The sequence below is a fragment of the Rattus norvegicus genome, chromosome 8 (assembly GCF_021556685.1).
Source record: "Rattus norvegicus strain SHRSP/BbbUtx chromosome 8, alternate assembly SHRSP_T2T, whole genome shotgun sequence".
Taxonomy (NCBI): domain Eukaryota; kingdom Metazoa; phylum Chordata; class Mammalia; order Rodentia; family Muridae; genus Rattus; species Rattus norvegicus.
In genome coordinates, this window is record NC_141541.1 from 57,529,368 (window position 1) to 57,547,480 (window position 18,113).

Consider the following 18,113-nt stretch of genomic DNA (forward strand, 5'->3'; position numbering starts at 1 on the left):
CGGTTTCTAAGAAACCGCTCAGGGGGCAATCTGGGCCACCTCTGTTCTATACTGAAGAGGGACCAGAGGCTCCATCCATTTGTAGAGACAATGTCCTGTCACTGGGTAATCAAAGTTGTTTGATCCCTGTCATCAGTGTTTGCAGGAACTGGTTACAGAATGGCATGATCTCATTAGGAGACTGAGATGTTTCCTCTGAAACTATATTCTTGTTCCAAGCAGCTGCTAAGTACAGCTGGGGTGATTTCTATAGTTTATCATAAAGTGTATATAGTTTATCTGCTTCTACATGGCTTAGGGTGTGTGCATGGTATGTCAGAGTGGATGTGAGGATGTAAGCAAGATGTGCCAAAAGTTTATAGATTAGGTACACCGATGTAGTCAATATTTATATTTATGAGTATAAGTATGATGTTTGAAAAGTATTCTCATATATTTCTCAAATAATATATTATATGAAGTCATATAATATAAATAATTCAAATATATATTCATATAACAATATGGGTATAAATATGAATATTAATAGATACACCATGTGGTTTGAGCATGCAATATAGGCACATGTGGAGCAGCGGCACATGTGTGTGCCTTGTGCTGTATGTGTGGTGCTTCCTGCCTGAGTACCGAGTCAGCGCATCCCCTGAGGAGGGCACAGGTGGAGGTAGGCACCTATATTAGAGTAGTTTTTCCATCAGTATTTATAAGAGGGGATTTTTGTGTCACAAAGCCAGATCCCTGGACCCCATGCCTTCACACTGACAATGCTCCTCAACCCCACTCGTATCTAACTTACAGTCAGTCATCATTTCTGTCAGAATCTCAATGCCTCCTGCATAGAACAAGGGCGTCTGGCCGGGCTTGGACAGGGTCTCCAGGAGATTTCTGGTTGTCATGGCTGTGTTCTTTCCTGAATCTAGAGATTCCCGGGCTTTCTTCTCTTGGAGATCTGCTTTTTCTCGAAGAGTTACTTGATTTAGGTGTTCTAGCAAAACAAGCAGGGAAAATCGAAACGAACAGCACTCTAACAATTAACAGAAGCTTAAGAGATTCCTCTCTTCTGCCTCTCTCTCTCTCTCTCTCTCTCTCTCTCTCTCTCTCTCTCTCTGTCTCTCTCTGTCTCTCTCTCTTGCTCTTGCCCACCCCCTTCCTTTCTTCCTTTCAAGGATGTGAAGTATAGACCAAAATAATAATAATTCTGACTCTCCTTCAGGAAGGGACTGTTTAGAAGTAATGCAAGATCTAAACAGAGCCTAAAACATTTAGAAGTTTGGGGCATTCTAGAAATATATTGGAAGGTGGCAAGGAAGAAAGAAATGAGTCCGAACACAGCAGAGAGGGAGGCTGAGCGGAGCAGGCCTGCTAACACAGAGGGCTGGGCTGTGCAGGAAAGGCAAGGCTGTGTGTGGCCTTGACCAGGGCAGAGAAGGCAGGGAGGGCATCCCAGTGGAGCACAAAGGCAAACCAGATTCTGACGGATCTTAGCGGCAGGCAGGGACCTTCTCACCTTTCACCTGTGCCTTCAGCTTGGGGTTTATCTCTCCGATCTTCTGATAACACTCTTTAGACTGGAAAATAGAAAGAAGACCTTTTGAGGTGATGGGGGAGGGTACTGTGATCATAGGGCAGACACTGGGCACCCCAGGGCTTGGTTCCTTCATTATCTCTTCCTATCCTCCCCCTACTTGCAGCACAGAGGCAGTCAGGGAGAGAGGTGAGCTCTTGATATTTTTGTTTGGACTTCTCAGGTTCTGCGACACTGCAGATACTGTTTTCAAAATTCACTTTTGAATCTTGTTTGTTAAATACAAACTGTAATGAGAACTACCCAGCCTTGGATTTTTTTTTTTTCATGGATCATGTCTGCCGGAGGTTAGAATAAGCACAATGTATATGCTAAACTTAGATTTGATATTTGCTCTAAGAACCCATCAGCTATGCCCAGGGGAGTCTGGAAATAAGCAGTACTGGAGGCTGGAGGCTGTTGATTGAGACCCAGGAATAGGAGACTAGAACACCCTGGGTTAGAGATACAGGCTACGAGAGCAGTTAGTGAAGACTCCAATCACTGGCTGCATCAGACTCAGTTAAAGAATTTGAGAGTGGGCTCTTACTGAGGGGGTAAGATTAGAGAGAAAAATTCTAGAGAAAGAACGACTAATTCAGGGATATTTGGGGGCAAAGATTGTATCGCTCAAGACATGTATATGAAATCCTGAGAGAACACCCAACCGCTCTCCTAGTGAAAAGAAGTCCTAAGGAAATAAACACTCTTATCTTCAAGGTTGATGAGGAATCTTCTAGAAATCAGGGCAAGGATGGCTAGAAGAGGGCTGGAGGGATGGATAGCCTACCACGTCACCCAAGCCTGGAATCCACGACATGGTGGGAAATGACTCTGGCGTTGTCCTCTGACCTCTGCAGCATCACATGTGCTCTCCGCCCCTCCCCCACATCACACTCGTGAACTCACACAATAACAAATAGAGACTGAACACAATACAAAGATCACATTTTAAAAAGAACATGACTCCAGGTTGGACATAGGTATGCTGAGCCCAGTATGTCCTTAGTCCCATATCCAATCTAGGAGAGACTGGCTTGGTGTCTGTGATCCTGCCACCGACTATCCCCCTCACCATCACCGACACTGTGATTGGCCATGACATGTTGTGATGTGTATGCACATACGTTTGGAGTAATGAGATTATGAGTGGATTTTGTTTTCTTGTTGTTCGTGTCTTTTCTCCAAGGAAGTTGAACCAGCACTAGTAGAGGATTCTCTGACATGACTCCTACAGCTGGTGGGGCTGCCCCAGACTTCCCAACTGTATTGTCTGAGAACTTCAGAACACCCTAAATGGTGGATGAACATCTAGCCAACTTATTGCCAAGCTAAGAGCTTACCTTGCTGTAGTTCTTCAGAGCCAAGTGGGCCTTCCCCATGTGGAAATAGGCCTTTGTGCAATTTTCATCACACTGTGGAAAAGAGAATGCTTGATCAGTCAGATGTTTCAGATCTGAAGTCATTAGGCGCTGCCCTGCCTGCTTAGTGAACAGAAGGAGGCCAGCGCTTTGGTTCTCAGGATAGCTACCAGAGTTGACAATTAAGACGTTTCTGTGCATTTGTGACCAAGCTAATTGCTGCCTGCAAGGAACCTGCACACATGGGTGAGCTCTCTTCCAAATTAGTGATACCGCCAGTTCTCACTTTCAAGGAGAGACTTGCTCAAGAAGTAAAGCAAGGCCCTAAGTCTAGAAGAGTCCTCGGCATTGGCTGCATGTTAGAATCACTTAGAAGGCTCACATGTATCTGGGCCTGGCTGTCCCTGGGCCAATTAAGTTACTGTCTAAATGAGGTCCAGACAGATAGTTTCAGCTTTTTGGGTGATATAACTCTGCAGCTAAGTTTGAGGGCTACTTGTTCATTAGCAGGCAAAACTCTCGGGAAAGACAACCATGGTTACTAGCATGTCTTAGTGGGCAGTAAGTCCCTTCTTGAAAATAAGCCATAACATAATCACTGGTGTAGTGCACGTTGTATCACTCAGTTGTCAAGTGTTCTTTGAGCTCTCCGAGAAGGAATCTGGGTCTTGAAGTAGGTTGTTTCTCACTCCATTTCAGACAAAAGTATGTTTGTCAGTCACAAAGTGTTCTCTAAGTCTGGGAATGGGCTGGCCTTCCTAACTCTGAGCTAGGGGGAAAAGAACAGCGAAACAGCCCAAGAGCAAGAACACTGTGCCCTTGAGAACAGCTTACTCCTCACTACCTGATCTGAGAGTGCCTATGGTGGAAAGAGAGGCAGGAGTTGAGCCTTGGGAAGCTTCTCTGTGGAAAGGGAGCTCAACAAGGAACTTCAGCTGACTGCCTCAACTTCCCCAGTCTGTTTCTGCAGGACATTCCAAGTACCTGGTTTGATGATGTAAACTCTACCTGACGCTATTTGTTCTTTTACCAAACACTGTGTCCTACCTGGGACTGTCTTTGAGAACTCCGGGTCTCACGGGCTCTCTCTCCCTCCCCTTCCCCGCCCATGCTCTTTCTCCCTCTCCTTTTTTTTTTTTATATTGTCTTGCTACGTGTTTAATAAACTCGCTCATCTAAATCAGAAAGTTGGACCATACAGAACGAACAGGAGTCTCCATTAGTATGACTTAAGGCTCTAGATGGATGCCCCCTACAAAAGGGAAGGGTTAAGGGTTAGCTAAGGCCATACCACTCACAGAAGGGCCCTGACTCTGCCTGCTCCTCCTCCTCATAAGTGTGCAGGGAGCCATCCAGCACAAACATATGAACTAACATTTGAAACATCAGTTAATTAACATTTCCCAGTTAATTAGCATTTCCCAGTCCCCTTCATGAGCAGGATACTGAGCCAGGTGAGATATCCTTTAGGGTTTAGAATTAGAAGGTTCAGGAGGTCAGTCTCAGGAGTCTAAAATGTTCTAGGTGAATTAACAACTCAGAGTATTGGTTAGGCCACTAGCTTTTGGGCAACCATTTTCCTTATCTAGAAAGTAAAGATAGTAATTCACATTGCCCATTGTTGTGGGGGAGAATCCTGTAACACTTAGCACTCTCCTAATACGCCATTAGCTGCTGTTGCCGTGGTTACCGCAGCAACAATACATTCCAGAGCAAATGCGATTTATAGAAAGGCTAAAAAGTAGCAAAAGAGGAAATAATAATTGCTAGAGAACCTCTTACCAGGAGTTTCTATGTGTAATATTTCCTGATCTATTGCGAAGTGCATGGGTGTAATAAACAGAGCAATAAGCGCCCAGGCCCATCAGTCTGCTGCACGTGGTTGACCCTGAGCTTGGCGGCCTGCATGGATGGTCTTCTGTGAGCCTCATAGTGATGCAGCAAACCAGTCCCGGATGGGGCATCCCCATTCCACAGAAGCAGAAAGCAGAGCACGCGGGGGTGGGTGGCAGTGGGGGTGATATTGCATGATCAGTGCATGGAAGAGCTTGAATTTGAAATCTGCCCATTGAATTCCAGGGCACAGGGGCTTAAAAGTGTTCTCAGGATTGGCAATGTCGCTTGCCTAAGATGCACAATTCCCTGGGTTTGATTCCCAATACTGGAAACAAGGACAGCAAATAAAACCAAATCTCTTTCAGAAGTGTGCTATGAAAAAAATGACTGCAGGGGGCGCTCTCCTCCAGATTCGGTGGGGGAGACCCTACAATGAGAGGAGCAGGCAATGTGGGAGGGATTTGAACTGCTGAGTGAGAGAAAGCACTGAAGTGAGGCTTATGATAGAAAGGGAAGGGAATGGGGTAGAGTCCAGAGAAGGGAGTTCAGGAGCCTTACGCATGGCCCAGCTGTAATTGAAGTCCTGGGTGGAGGAACAAGGGGGGATGGAAAGGGGGAGCTAAGAAGACTCCATGGGAAAGTCTCAGATGCCAAGTGGGTTGCTTTATCATTGTTAGTGAGAAGGGAAAATGGTCTGGAGTGGCATGCAGAATTGACAGAGCGGGGAAAGGCAGGGAGATGAGCAAGGAGTCCAGACAGTTGGTTGGAAGGAGGGCTGATGCCTGACAACTGCAGAAAGGGGAGTTCAGACATCAGAGCTAAATCAAAGAAAGATGGGCGCTACCAAGTTGAGATACAGGGAAGGCATACTTGGCTTTAACAGAAAGCGGTCTTGAGGGCAGGTAGAAGAGAAGCTGTCCGAGTGGGAAGACAGTCTTAGTTTGTAGCTCCCTGAAGTTGGCGGGATGCCAAGACGACCAAAGGGAAGCCTGCATGAGGTGGTGGAGGTGGACCTGGAACTGGGAGAACGGAGGCACTGGGGAAGCTCGTCTGAAAGGGAACTGCAGAGGTGAATCCATGAGGTTTGTGAGAGGCGCTGTGAAGCCTTGAGGGCCCTGTTGTAGAGAGTAGAGGACAGGAAGCAGAGTGGTGAGATAGCAAACTTACAAAAGGTGAAAGCCAGGAAGCAGGAAAGGTGTGACCAAGGGGAAGAGAGGTTGCTCCACACCTCTGCTCATGAGAACCAGATATTCACGGCATGTTCATGGCAGAATACCAGTGTTACATGGCTGGGGGCATGCAGGCCCCTAAGCTGCAGACCATGACCTTCACAGGTGTGGCACAGAGAAGTGGCTGTAGCTATGACGTCATCTTCTCTCCACCCACAACGAGCGACTAATACATCTTCTTATGACTGGACCTGTCTGGTGTAACCAGGAGTCTTCTGTCACAAGCATTTACTTCAATGAGCCCCCACCATCTTTGAAGGAGTGTGGCCTTCAGAGCAGGATGGATTTCATTGTGCAGGAAGTGTTCTGCTGATGGTGATACTCCTCTGCTCCTGATGGAAAACAGCTTTGCCACCCTTATCTTCTTTGACAAGGAACATCAGTCCTGAAATATCACTCGGGCTGGTCTCTTCCAATTTAAAAGTGTCAAGAAATGTTAAATTGGCATGAAAGTCCCCGTACTATTAATAATAGAGTGCCAGAGATCGTTGCTACTGAGATTTTAAAGACTTTTTAAAGAGAGCAAGGCTTTTCTTGTACTCCATGGCTTCCACAAAGAGCAGAACTTAGCCAGTTTTCAAATTCTTTTTGTGTCGATGCAAACCACCCTAGCTGGGAGCCTCACTGGCTCTGGGTGTTGGTGACAATTTTAATGCCACCTCCACTGGGCCTGCTCTGCTTTGGTGTCTCATTCAGTTAATTATGTGAGATTCATTCACCATTTGGGCAGAGGCCAATGTGTTAGCCTGGGCCAGCATGGGCTGTGGCTAACTCTTTGGTCCTTGTCTTATTAGAAGACTTGCACTCTGGAGTCCCTGGAGGAGATCCTGTTTCTACCTGAGAATGTGACCCTTTCCCAGGGATCCTGGGGTTTCCGGTTCCAGCAGGGCTTTTTTTTTTTTTTTTTTTTTTTTAAACAGTAGATAGTTAAAAGAGCACAGGCTGACAGCCAGTGTGGCCTCTGGCTTTGTACATCTATGTAAATGGCTTAATTCGGATTTGAGGGCTCATCTTGTGGTCAGACAAAATACTGAGGGTAGTGGCACTGACAGAACCCATGCTGTGAGGCTGCAGCGAATGATCGGTTTTGCTGTTAGCATGGAAACAGCCAAGGAAAACATCCTGAGCTCTTTTCTCCTGATGACTGGTGCCAGAAAACCAAACAAATTACAACAACAACAACAACAACAACAACAACAACAACAACACTGTGAGCAAACAAGGTGACAGCGTGGGTGAGCTTGTCTGTGTTGGAGATCCAATGCTGCAGTCAGTCAGCATGTGGTTGCTCTCAGGATGGGAAGACCCACCTAGTGTGATAGTGCAGTGTAACTCCACACGGTGCTTCAGAGGGAGGATATAACCAGGTGCTTCGTGTTACCTGCAGGTTCACCATGCTTTATCCCCCAGAATCGAGGGGGGATTTTCTAATTCATTCCTGATTTCCTTGCTAATACCCTCAATAGAAAGAAAAGCAAGAGGAGCTATGGAGATGGTTCCACAGGTGAGGCGCTTACCACAGAAACCTGGAGACAGTAGTCAGTCCTCAGAACCTGCCTAAAGCTGGAAGCCTAAGAACAACTCCTCGGAGATTTTCCTGACTTCTTTACATGTATGGCATTTACACACAAGTTATGCATACAAAACACACTCACACACATTCACATACATTCTTTCTCACACACACTCACACATATATCACACATATGTTATGCATAGACACACATACAAACACACAAAATAAAAAAGTAAAAACAAAGATTAGCAAGAGAAAGTGGCCAGTATGTGACTGTGAATGTATGTTCTTGATTTAGGCCATGGCCATTGGGTGAGGCCAAGGATGCTGTCCTGGGGAATTGGAGACACCTGATACACCTGGATCCTTCTCTTAGAATTCTGCCTTAACTGACTGTAAGTTGTTTCAACTAATCAAGTAAAATGGCAAATGGTCTGAGGTACTCTATGCCTAAGTTTTCTTTGCCCTTCCTCTGTCAAACCGGTCACATTACATGTTATCTTACACGTTACAACAAAGACATACATTTTATGAAGTTAGGCCTGATGGTGGAGGGCTATAATTTTAGCTACTTGGGAGGCTGAAGCAGGCAGGAGGTTAACAGACTCAAGGCCAGACTAGTCAAATTAGTTAGACCTTGGCTCAAAATATAAAGGGCTTGGAGTTGTGGCTAAGTGTGGCCTGATGTGTGAAAAGCCATAGGACAGAGAGAATGAGAAAAAAGGAAGGAGTAAGGGAGCGAGGGAGGGAGGGACAGATGGAGAGACAGAGACAGAGATGGACACAGACATAGAGACAGAGACACAGAGATACAGAAAACAAAGAGACAGAGAGACAGAGACAATGATAGAGATAAGGCAGACAGAAATAGAAACACAGAAAGGGGGGGGGGAGAGATAGGACTATATTTTTATGGAGTGCCACAGTAAATCTCAAGCATTTTTAAAGATAAAACTGCTTCTTATTTCTAGACCCTTTGAGGGGCTTATGTAACTGCCTCTGAGAGGAGTTTGTTCAGGTACTTTTTTAAAAGGACTTGTGGCAGTGTCAGATAGGGAAGCTTGGATTTAGGGTTCTTTAAACATTTATTTAGTCATATGAAATACTGTCCCCAAGGATTATTTGTGGCACCCGAGAGCTGAGCAATCTTTCCTCTCTGCACACTTGATCCTCTACTTGTATGCTCTTGGGAGAACATGAAGCAAGGCATTGTGCATGTGCCCAAGCCTGGCCCTCATGGGAAAATAGCACTATATACTTCTGATCACCCTCCACAAACAGAAGAGGGCGGAATCCATTTCCAAAGGATTTCCAGACTGATAAAGAAGATGGCATTGTAGAAATTGTCTCTTGTGGCTGGTCCTGGAGGGGAGGAAATGACGTTTTCCCTGTGACACAGACTGAAGCATGTGACAAGGACCACGTGCAGAATAGCTAGTGTCACATAGGACCTCCAAGGACCAATGCTGACAGTGTCTCTGGAGCACATGTATGAGCTAAGTGCACTGGATGCATGTTCCCACCCTCCCAGCAACTCTATTCCATTCCATTTCACAGATGAGGAAACAGGCCCTTCAGGGGACATACATGGAGTTGCTTCCTGTGCACTTCAGGACTCAGACTCGGGAAAGAGCAAGCTCAATATAGTCACGTGGCCAAGGAAAGAATCTCTTACCTTGAGAGCCCAGTCACAATCCACGAGAGCCTTCTGATAATCCCCAAGTTTTATATAAGCCTGAAATGACACAAGTCTGTGATACTCAGACACAACTCTTCTGCATCAAAGGAGTCCTCCCTCAGTCAGCACAGAAAGGGCAGCTAATATCATCAAGTAATCAAATAACAAAATGGAGTCGAGAATATGGGAAGGCTAGAAACCTTATTCACAGGTGAGCGTACAGACTAGTGCAGCCATTATGGAAATAAACCAGTATGGAGGATTCTCTGGAAACCACATACCCCAGCTGGAAAACTTCTGGTACTTATCCAAAGGACTGTACATCCTACACAGAGATACCTGCACACACATTTAGCACGGAAATGGAACCAGTCCAGATACCCATCAACAGGTAAATGGGTAATAAAAACCCAATACAGATACACAATGGAATTTTATCCAGTTGTAAAGAAACATGAAATTTGCAGGGAAATTGATAGATCTGGGGAATATATAAAAGAGGTGAGAAGATGAACACCACATGTTCATTTTCATATGCAGATCCTAGTTTATGTGTGTGCATGTGTATGTATTTGTATGTGTATGTATGTACACATATGTGTATGTATATGTGTGCACATGTGTATGTGTGTATGCACGTGTGTTTGCATATGTGTGTGTTTCTGTGTATGTGTGTATATGTATGTGTGTATGTGTATGTGTGTGAATATGTATATCTGTGTTTAAGTGTGTGTGCGTGTGTTTGTATATGTGTGTATATTTGCATGTGTGTGTGTTTGTATGTGTACATATGTGCATAAGGGTATAGGTCATTTAATCAAGAAACCATTTTTTCTAAATTAATATTTACTACTAATAAAATGGGAGATAAAGAATATATTTATATATATTTTTCTCCTCTTCTTCCTCCTTCCCTCCTCCACCTTCTTTTTTCTTATCAAGAAGCACTACATAGATTTTATGCACTCTTCTTTTGGAAAGTTCCAGAAGAAACAGGAATGGTTTCTTACATCCCATCTAAGAAAACAAATAAACAAATAAACAAACAAACCCCCCCTCTGAAAAAAATCCAACCTGGGTGCCGGGGGATGAGTGATTTCTCCAAGGCCCCCAGTCTCTGAGAACAAAGCCAGTGTACATCTACAGGCACTCACAACCCAAACTTTCCCAAGGGCTGTAATAGTCTTAGCAGTAACAAGAACTACTTCCATAAAAAGCCAATTACATTGGCGTTGTAACTCTTGGGGAATCAAGGCATCTAGTCAAATTGAGGGGGGAGCAGGAAACAGTTGGCTGGTGGCCTTTGTTGTACAGCTCCACTCCCTCCTCTTCGGGTCTTGAGTTGCACTTGAAAATCATATGGGGTAAAGAAGTCCGTGTCCTCTTAGACAATTAGACAACTAGACCATGGCAACCCTGATCTTATGCTGTGAGACTTAAGGTCCAAACAACCCGGAAGACCTCACCATGGGCTTCAACAATTTCTCTATGTAGCCTTTTACTTTTTCTTCCCTTTCCTTTTCTCTTGTCTCCTCTAAGACATGAATTTGACTCCCAGTGTTGTCTCCATTCTCTTTTGCTTCTTCCCATTTTAAGAAGAGCTACTTTTCTTAATGGCAATTAAACTCTAGATTTATCTAGCTGGCACCAGGCATCTTGATTTAACATTAGCTGTAGGAGAGAAATAAAGGCAATGAGGAGGTAGGCTTCTTTTTTTCTTTAGCAAGCAATGGGAGAGGCATTTTAAAAATAGTCAGTGGTTCAAGTGACTCCTAATACCGGGCAGCACGATCCGTGTTTATCTGCCTCTGAATGTATGCTCTCAGAGACAGAGAGAAAGAGCTGGAAGAAATTGCTTCCCCAAAGCCTTTCACGGCATTTCCTTATATTTATCCATAGCCACTCTTAATGAGATTCTTATGATTAATCAAAGGGTGGCTTAAAATTGAATACAGTAAAAACGCATCTAATTAAGTTAGATGAATGGGGGAGGGGAGTGGACAGCCTGTACTAGATACGAGTCTGAATTACATAACATTTGAAAAGCAATTCAACTCCATTGCTTTCTAATCACTTCAGGGAAACTAGCTTGAATGAGCATCAGAAGGTAGATATTTTCCAGGACAAAATTCAGTGCCAAAAAAGAAAGAAAAGTAATCATTGTATTAATTGCTTACACCTAAAAGATCCTTCTGAATTCTTTAAAGGGACCCGTGTTATATAACCAGTGGGGCACTGGATAGCTGTGACAGACGGAGCACTAAGGGAAAGTATACGGCAGGTTTTGTCCTTAATAACTTCATATTTATATTCTTGTTAGGGCAATACGGTGGGCACCGCTCAAGCAACTCCTTGCCGTCTTTCTTACAGATAACAAGATTTTGCCACAAATGAGGGTAGAAAAGAACACCTGGCCTCTAGTCAGAAGTATGCAAAATGTTCAGGTAACGAGCTTGTATTGCTCTCGGATTTATTGGCCATTAAATCACTGTCGCCCTTAGACTGTCAGCTTCGAATGCCCCGTGTCTGGCTATGACTGCTTCTTCTCCACCAAGCCCAGACAGAGACTCTTGATTTATGGAGATCGGAGCTTATGAGGGCTCTGCGGCTGGCTCCCTCTCTGGTCAGTGACATGGCATCAAGTCTTGTCACAGAGAGGTCCAATTGACAGGTCCTGCCTATCATGGAATCATATCCATGAATCTGCCATGCCAAACTTCACTGTATCTCAAAGATAAGGTTACTAGTGACATTTTTGTTTCAAGTGATAGTTACCACCTTCCGGCCTTCATTAAGCAGCAGGTAAAAAACATCAGGGGGTGGGGACAGTCCATTTTGAGAAAATGAGGTTCCTTGTAAAAATAAACCTGAGGGGAAAGGGCTTCAGAAACCTGACATTCCAAGAAAGTGCTGTCGGTTTCCTGGCTACCCAGTTTAACTCCAGTCACAGAATCAAAAAGCAGGTTTGACATAACAAGCACAAACTGGCATAGTGGCCCTTGAGAATACCATTAAAAACATTAGTGGCAGATTTCAAGTTCTTATAGACCATGAGGCTGATTATGAGATGTTTTTATACCATGGAAACTGGTACTTGTAACATGGACCACAGAAGCTGGTTGGTAAACATTTATCACCAATGATACTGTCCACCCTTGTCTGCTTTGACGGGCTCCCAGCGCCTGTTCCTAGAGTTGCCACAGGGGACGACCCGGGTTACCCACCTGGGCTCGGTTGGTGTACAGCACCTTCATGTCCTTGAGCTTCCCTAACCCCTCACTGTAGAAGAAAATGGCTGTTTCATAGTCGCCCTTGACAAAGGCCTCATTCCCCTTCTCCTTTAGGGCTGGGAAAATAAAAGTCACACAGTCAACCCTCAGCGTGTGTCAGGAGGTCCTTCTGCATTTCAGGTTTTCTAGTTCCACACGGCGCTATTTATTTCTCTCTGCTGTTACCTGAGGTGCGATTTCTTTATTTTTTCCCCCTTCAAATCTATGCTGAGGTTTTCTGTGCAGCCTCTCAGAGAAATGATATTTTTCTGAACTGAGGCTTACATCTGTGTCATTAGTACCCTTGACCAAGGCAAGTGTCCCCATAGTCTTCAAGCAAATAGGGAGTGGGAAGGATTAACACTCCATGGGACATTTTACAAAACCACAGAAAGCACTCTGCACCAGACCCCAACACATACAACAGCACTCTATCAATTTCCATTTATTTTGTCTCCTCTTCCCCCCTATTTTACTTTTCCTTCTGACTCTGCCTTTAGCTCAGGTTAACCAGTGGAGCCTCTCTTCTTTCCTATTTCCCAAGAGCCATTCAGGAATCTGATTGGCTCAGTCCACCCAGGGGTCCTGATTAAGGCTGTGTCTTACTGACTGCAACTGAGTAAGACCAGAGGATGGACCACCACTGGTTTCTGCCTGGCCAGGTCTTCAGGCTGCCAGTCCATCAGGAACCCACTCCCCAGGGCCTCCACAGCCCCACACATTTGTACACAGGTTTTTATGGGTTTCTTCCAGCTTGAGTTATCCCAGCTATTGAAAAGTAAGGACCAACAGTTACCATCTGCTAGGACTCTGTTTTCTCGTCTTCTCTTGGCTCGTTCCTTGGCGTCCTTCTCCACAGATGCCAAGAAGGCATCTGACAGCAGAGCGATTTACAGTGTTAAAAAGAAAAAGCCAGATACTCCAATCAGTCCTTTAGTTCAAATTCCAGAGGAAGCTACTTTGGGACGTTACAGCTATACATATGCATACATATGTAGGAACACACATGCATGCATGGGTGTGTGTGTGTGTGTGTGTGTGTGTGTATGTGTGTGTGTATCATGCACACTTGAGTACATAAGCGTGTGCACATATGCACACAATTCTGAGGCAGCTGAACTGTCACCTTCCTAATGTGACTTTAAATGCTAACCCGTGTGGTATATTATTATGTGTGATGGCTGTGTCTATGCCTCAGATTTGAATTATGTCTCTTAAAAGAGGTTTTCCTTTGAAGAGAGACTTTTTTATTCTATTTAACATAATGAGCCTCAGAGCTGAGCAACACAGACAATAACTGCATCCCCTAAGCAGGAAGGGTAAATTGGATCATAAAGAACAACTGAGTTCACTTTACAAAAGATTGGTCAGGAGAAAACAAAAAATAAAATAGAAAGGCCTCTGCTTGCTACCTCTCGGCCCAGTGGAGCCAGACCTGGGCCGTCAGCAGGATTTTGTTTGTGGGTTGTTTCTAAGCCCAGGGGCCATAATTTAAGGGTCTGGAAGTTACATTCTATAAAAAAAATACCGATCTTAAATGAATACACACATTGGAGAGGGAGAGAGAGATGCTGTCCTTACCTGGGTTCATTTCATTTGCATTCTGCAAGATCCGGGTTATCATAAAAGCAAAGAAACAAATTTTAGAACTCAGTCTCTGGTAAATGTGTATATAAAGCCAAGACAGCAAATCTACTGCAAATGAGAAGTCGCGTCACTTCCTTTAACCACCGATACTTATGGCTCCAGATTTTAAGGGGCTTGCTCTAAAGCTGGAGATGTTATGGTGGGCACAATTATGGTCCTTCTCCCACAGAATCAAAATGGCCCAAGTCAGGGGGCCCCACCCCGCACCCTGTGACTAGTTACCCATGAATTGCTAGAACACGGGAGTTGAGATGGCTACCCTAAATACAACACTCAAGCCCAGGCAAACGTTAAGCCTTCACTACAGGAAAAGAAAAAGAAATTATAGAGCTTACAGTTTCATATGGAAACCTGATCAGAAAGCCTGGGAACTGTGCTGGCCTCACTGGGTGGTGTGAGATCACACATTCCTGCCTCAGAGAGGGTCTCCCCACACCATCTACTTATAGACCTCCATAGCGGAAAGGGAAACCTCAGGAGCTTGTGGAGGACTGATCATGGTCTTGTTCAGAGTGGTCCTGCACCCGTCCTCCTCTTGCTCTCTCTCCATCAGCAGGAGTTTCTTTTCCGTGTCCAGGACAGCTTTCTGCTGTATGAAGGGATCATCGGAATTCATCTCTTGGATTAAATTGGCTAGAGGGGAAAAAAATTACACGTGACTCAACCAGGCAACTTCTTTGAAAGGAAAGACTCCATCCGCGGGAAAGGAGGGTGTTGGAATTAATAAGAATGATTCATAGACAGGAGAAGAAGATGCTAGGAATCTCTGGGACTAACGTGAAACAATTAAGAATAGCATTTGTTTTTGTCTAGAAAAAAATAGCAAGAGAATTTAACACTGGGCTTCCAGGAAGAGTGTTTTAACTCACTAGTCAACTCTAGTAATTTATGGACTGCTTATTAGGAGTTGTATGTTTTGCTGAATATTAGGGAAAATGGTGAATAAAAAAATCCTTTTGTTTTGTTTGAAAAGCTTGTGATCTTGTGTGGGAGACAAGCGTAACACAAGCAGTTCTGAGATTCAGAAAATGGCCTTTAGCTGTTTGCCTGCCTCTCTTCACTTTATTGTCTACTCAGATTGGCCGTCACAGATTGCCACTTAGAAGGATAACTCTGCTCTGTCCTCCCACCCCACTTAACCAGATAAATCTGTTCACCTTACTCCAATTTCTGACCAATCTAACTATCCATATCTAGCAGCCTTGACTAGGAAAGCTGAACACTGATGAAGAAAAATGGATAAATACCTGGGGGAACTGGTCTCACTTTGACTGGTCTGCCAGTGACCCCCACTCTCCCAGAACCCCTACTATGTGCCGTCTAAGAGTAGGCAGTCTATTGGTCTCTCAAACACTTTCAAGTGTTGGGCAATCTAAACTTGACAATTCTGAATTGAGCATTCTACTTATTCATTCTGAGAGGAAAGGGATGGCATCAAGAAGGAGACCTGGTCTTTCAAGGTCATGTTTTCAAAGTCACACAGCTGCCCACATCCGCATCCACCTTTGGTTCTCATCACAGAAGGATGTCTCTTTTACAAGGTCTGAGCTGCTGCTTGTGCAAGTCATGTGGCCAATGCAGATTCAAGGGGTAGAGAAATAACAAAGAAAGTCATTTGTGACAAGTTTTGTTATGTACCTGAACGCGATGGCTACATGGATCTATAATGTGCACTATGGTGTAGCTTACGTTTTCTTTGCAATATGCTTAAGAGGTCTGCTTTGGTACCTGTAGTTACAGACAGTTTGCACACCATGAGTCAAGGGCAATTCAGTTTAGTATTGCCAGAATTTCATGTGGCTTACTTTTATGTTTCAGACAATAGATAAATGCCCAGTTGAATACTTATATGTGTGTGTGCTTGATGTTATATATTCTTCAGGATATGACTATAAGTAGTCATAGCCTATAAGTATTTTATAAGAAAGAGTTTCAAGGCTGGCCATATGGCTAAACAGGTAAAGGTGCCTGCTGCAAGGCTGACCACCTGAATTCCATCCCCAAGACCCAGAGAGGGGAAGGAAGGGATAGACTCCTGAAAGTGGTCCTCTGCCCTTCACACCTTTGTGTGCACCCTCCTCATCCTCCTCACACTGGTAAGCAAATAAGTGTAATTTTAAAAAGATTTCATGATGAAACCCAATACCGTGTGTGCTAACCTAAGATTTTATGAAATAAATGGAAAGGTAAGTCCAAAGAAAGAAGAAAAGGAAGGAAGGAAGGAAACAGGAAAGAAAAAAGAGAAAGAGGGAAGAAGATGGAAAGAAAGGAAGGAAGGAAGAAAGAGAGAGAGAGAGAGAGAGAGAGAGAGAAAGAAAGAAAGAAAGAAAGAAAGAAAGAAAGAAAGTTATACTCTTTCCCATTGTTGCCACCATAATTGCTGATCATGGTTGGAACTGAATATCATTTTAGACTATGGGTCATTTGGTTTTTATTTTCTATAACTTGCCTATTCTTATCCTTGGCCCATTTTCTAGTGGGTCATTTGTCCCCTTTGCAATGACTTAAAAGGCTTCTATATACATTCTGGACTGGTCACGTGGATTTGAAAAATCTCCTTGACTACGTGTCATTTGTTTTATGGAGGCATTGGTTGTTTGAGCCTCCTCTTTCAGCCTGTTGGGCACCTGTGTATGCACTCACAGACACACAGATACACACAAAATCCATCTTCAGTTTTGTTCTCTCCTCAGTTCATTAGATCCTCATGTAATTTGAGTTTTGTGCAGGGTGGGGGCACAGCATGCTGAGAACGAGAGACACTGCCTTCCCCGGTGTGTCTGTCTTCCCTGTTACAGATGTGAAATCTGTTCTACACCCTCCATCCCTTTCTACTGCACAGTTTGTATTTTCCAGCATGCTCACATCTGTACACGGATTACTACAGGGTTGGTTGGTTGTTTAAAATCCCAAACAGTAGGTTAGCTCACCATTGCCCCCACCCCCACTTCTTGTAAGAATTTTTTTTTCTGGTTATTATCTGCACTTTGCTCTTCTAGATGGACCTTTAAGCCAATTTGTTGAATTTGAACACAAACCACTTTGGGGATTTTGATTTAAACTAATTGTCCAAAAATAATTTGAGGGGAACTCTTGTCTTTGCCAAATGATACCTAGGAAAAAATATACATGCCTTCTTATATGCAGAGGTTCTCTTCTGTCTCTTAATAAAATGTGTATTGACCGAGCCTCATACTTTATCCTAACACAATTAGCTTCTCAACGTCTTTCCTTAGTTCTGGATCTCATCAAGGGCAGTGGGTTGCAGTGATTGTGTCCACTTAGGTTTCTCAGGGGCACAAGCTTTCCTTATTTTTGATAACTTTCACATTTTTTATTGTTGGGTTTAAAATCTATTTAATGGCTGTGTTTGTGGGGATGGGGTAAGCTAGGTATGTGTGCAGGGGTCCGAGAGCACAGTAAGATCAAATGACTGAGGGTCGGTCATCTCTTTCTACCATTTGGATGCTGAACCTGAACTCTCTGGCTCAGACAGCCTACCAGACTTGGCAGCAAGCACCTTTAGCCACTGAGTCAGCTCTTTAGCTCTACTTTAACAGTGTGCAAGGGCACTGGGGAGGTGTCTTGGAGAGTCGTTCTGTTTGGGTTTATTTGGTGTGTTTCTTATGACTAGGCTACAGGCCCAGGGAGGAAGACAGCAGTTCACAGCACATGCTATCACTGTGATCAACGATGTTAACCTTGACCATGTGTGGAAGGCTGTGTTTGTCACCTTTTATCCAATGTCGAATTACTTTCCATACCACATTCTTCGCAAGCAAGCCTTAACATATCTCTCATTTAAGGGCAGAAAGGTACATTTTACTTCTCTGAAGGAAACACAAATGATAAAGAATTCACCTGGATAGGGGATTTGTTTTATTCATTTACATACTTGTACCTATCCAATCTCATTCACATCACTATCAGTTCCTGGATATTATTTTTCCCACTTTGAATTATAATATAAGGCTATATTGTTTATTTTGTTACTCATATTGTCCCATTCCCCC

At 44.0% G+C, this 18,113-nt stretch overlaps 1 protein-coding gene across 4 annotated transcripts in view; it reads right to left on the minus strand.

Moving 5' to 3' along the window:
• Ttc12 (tetratricopeptide repeat domain 12) overlaps positions 1 to 18,113 on the minus strand; it is a 48,435-nt gene that overhangs the window by 19,468 nt on the left and 10,854 nt on the right. For all 4 annotated transcript variants that reach the window (XM_087560988.1, XM_087560987.1, XM_087560986.1 and 1 more), the window contains 8 exon segments: positions 14,573 to 14,733; positions 14,035 to 14,056; positions 13,250 to 13,327; positions 12,409 to 12,530; positions 9,182 to 9,241; positions 2,908 to 2,979; positions 1,508 to 1,568; positions 797 to 985 (listed from right to left, as the gene is read on the minus strand). In XM_087560988.1, coding sequence (XP_087417114.1) covers positions 797 to 985; positions 1,508 to 1,568; positions 2,908 to 2,979; positions 9,182 to 9,241; positions 12,409 to 12,530; positions 13,250 to 13,327; positions 14,035 to 14,056; positions 14,573 to 14,733 — 765 coding nt within the window.